This window comes from Setaria italica, chromosome IV (genome assembly GCF_000263155.2).
Source record: "Setaria italica strain Yugu1 chromosome IV, Setaria_italica_v2.0, whole genome shotgun sequence".
NCBI classification, from domain to species: Eukaryota; Viridiplantae; Streptophyta; class Magnoliopsida; order Poales; family Poaceae; genus Setaria; species Setaria italica.
Window position 1 is genome coordinate 29,057,687 of NC_028453.1, and position 2,614 is coordinate 29,060,300.

General features: G+C 51.0%; 1 protein-coding gene across 1 annotated transcript; it reads left to right on the forward strand.

The window, feature by feature from the left end:
• The first annotated feature begins 268 nt into the window (after positions 1 to 268).
• On the forward strand, positions 269 to 1,434 carry LOC101764882 (aquaporin NIP1-4). The gene is made up of 4 exons (XM_004967038.1): positions 269 to 670; positions 798 to 995; positions 1,073 to 1,134; positions 1,236 to 1,434. Exons 1-4 carry the CDS (start codon positions 269 to 271, stop codon positions 1,432 to 1,434), a joined length of 861 nt encoding a protein of 286 aa, XP_004967095.1.
• The last annotated feature ends 1,180 nt before the right edge of the window (positions 1,435 to 2,614 follow it).

The window sequence follows — 2,614 nt, forward strand, 5'->3', positions numbered from 1 at the left end:
CACACTCTCGGAGAATCCGAAGGATGGAAGGAAGCGACAGTGCATGGTGAGCAAAACAAGCTCAGGCTGGTTAGTCCTCTGAGGCATGCCGAACATAGTAGGCTCGGCTTGTCATACCGAACAGCGACCTGCATTCTCATATATAAATGTTTCACTCGAGCGATTCCCTGCTTCTCTCTGCAGTTTGTAGATCCTAGTGGATCATTCGGATTGTTTTCATCTCCGAGTGTAGGTGTAGCATAATTAGGAAGAGATCGATATCCTGCTGATGGCACGGCGAGAAGACGACTCCTACACCAACGGGTCGGTGTTCGAGGTGTCCGTTGAGGAAGGGAGGAAGGACAAGTCGGAAGCGTACGCCGACGCCAGCAAGCAGCCTGAGGAGGCTAACGACGGTATCGACGATGCAGTCTGCGGCATGCCGGCGTCAATTTCTTACATTCAGCAGCTCATCGCGGAGTTCCTGGCGACGTTCTTCCTGATCTTCGCCGGGTGCGGGGTCATCACGGTGAACGACAAGAACGGCATGGCCACGTTCCCGGGCATCGCCGTGGTGTGGGGGATGACCGTCATGGCCATGGTCTACGCCGTCGGCCACGTCTCCGGCGCGCACATCAACCCCGCCGTCACCGTCGGCTTCGCCGTCTCCGGCCGCTTCCCCTGGAGGAAGGCACGCAACTACGTACTAATCACCTACATGCATGGCGTCGGCATTGATCACCATCTACTACTGGCCTCGTATAAGGTCTATCCATGCACGACGAGCGACCGGTCACATGTTCTTTGCACGCACGCAGGTCCCGGCGTACATGGTGGTGCAGACGGTGGCGGCAACGTTCGCGAGCCTGCTGCTGCGGCAGATGTTCGGCAGGCGGCACTTGGTCGCCTCAGTGACGGTGCCAAGCGGCATCAGCAGCCAGTCGCTCGTCCTCGAGTTCATCATCACCTTCTACCTCATGTTCGTCATCATGGCCGTCGCCACCGACGACCGGGCGGTAACTAAACTAAATGAACCCGACAGAAACTTATGGAATGAGGTGAAGCATAACTAACATTGCTGGTGTACGTGCAGGTCGGGCAGATGGCCGGGCTCGCGGTGGGCGGAACCATCATGCTCAACGCGCTGTTCGCCGGGTAACGTAACCGTTTGGTTATGTTTTCGTTCAGCTGTTTATTATGCACATGCGAGCATCTAGTATATATCCAAACACGGCCGTGTGGTTTGTGATTGGCAGGCCGGTGTCGGGAGCATCGATGAACCCGGTGAGGAGCATCGGGCCGGCGCTGGTGGGGGGCAAGTACACGGGGCTGTGGGTGTACATCTTCGGGCCGTTCGCCGGCGCGGCGGCCGGAGCCTGGGCGTACAACCTCATCCGACACACCGACAAGACGCTCGCCGAGATCACCAAGAGCATCAGCCGGACCAACAACTGACCGATCAGCTACCAAATCCGATCCCTGCGTAGACGCGAGCCGTGTTCATGCATGTTTTGGATCGACGCACGCGTCCATCCGAGTGAATAATACAGTATACTGGTTCATGTCGTGACTCGTGAGGTCAGGGGAGATATGATTTTAATGTTGACGCATTGTCGCGTTATGCATGGCATGATCAGCAATAAAGCATAAGTAGTGAATTCCAAAGAAAGTTCGATAAGTGATCAGATGAGGCGATAATCAGTATGAATGTGTATGTAAGGGTCTTACTTGTTTTTTTTTCTTTATGTGCGTACTAGTGTACGAGATATGCTTGGCTTAGTGCTTTCTCTATTCATTCAAGGTCTTGCTTGGATTTCAATTCCTAGCAAGATACTCGTGCATTGTTATGATGAAACGTGCTAATTGTATGTTTTTAAACTTGTGGAGTTCTTTGAACTAGCAAATTTATCTGTGCGTTACAAGGAAAAAACTCACATAAATAAAGCTTATTAATTTTTAGAAAATAACAGTGAAAAATTTGTTGGTACTAAGACAATGGAAACAAAACAAATAAAGAAAGGTTAAGTGGCTTCACATGTTAGGCCAGCAAGGTGTTCCTGGCTGGTTCTATTGCAGCCCATGCATGGCAGGCAGACAGCAATCCGGCCCATCCAGTTTGCTTAATAAGACAGATAAGCTGAGTAGCAATAAAATCATGGGAAAATGGGAAAACATCCTACGGCCTTGTCTCTTCGTCTACCCTGCATATCTCGAAGACTAGATCCTCTTTGGTCTTCATCGTTCTCTAGAGGTGTGGCTACACTCGACCCTCTCCGGCCGGTCTTCATCGTTCTCTAGCGGTATTCATCATTTAAGGCCTTGCTTGGATTTCAATTATTATAGTACGACTACATGTAGATATTTTATTACAGCAAAATCTAATACTCCACTTTTGAGTGTTTTATCATGTTATAAGCCGCAAACTCGATTTTTCCCTTCTCCTCCACGTCAGCAGATCTGCGCCAATGAAGCCCCTTCCGCGTCTCCAGCGATGTCTCCACTAACAAGCTAGGTTAGGGATTGGGTTTAGGCTGGTGTTGCCGGCGGCAGGTGTCAGAGCGGTAAGAAAAGGTGTCACAGTGACATCTCTACTAGGGGTGTTGGTGTGGCATCAAACACACGGTTAGAGCGGCGG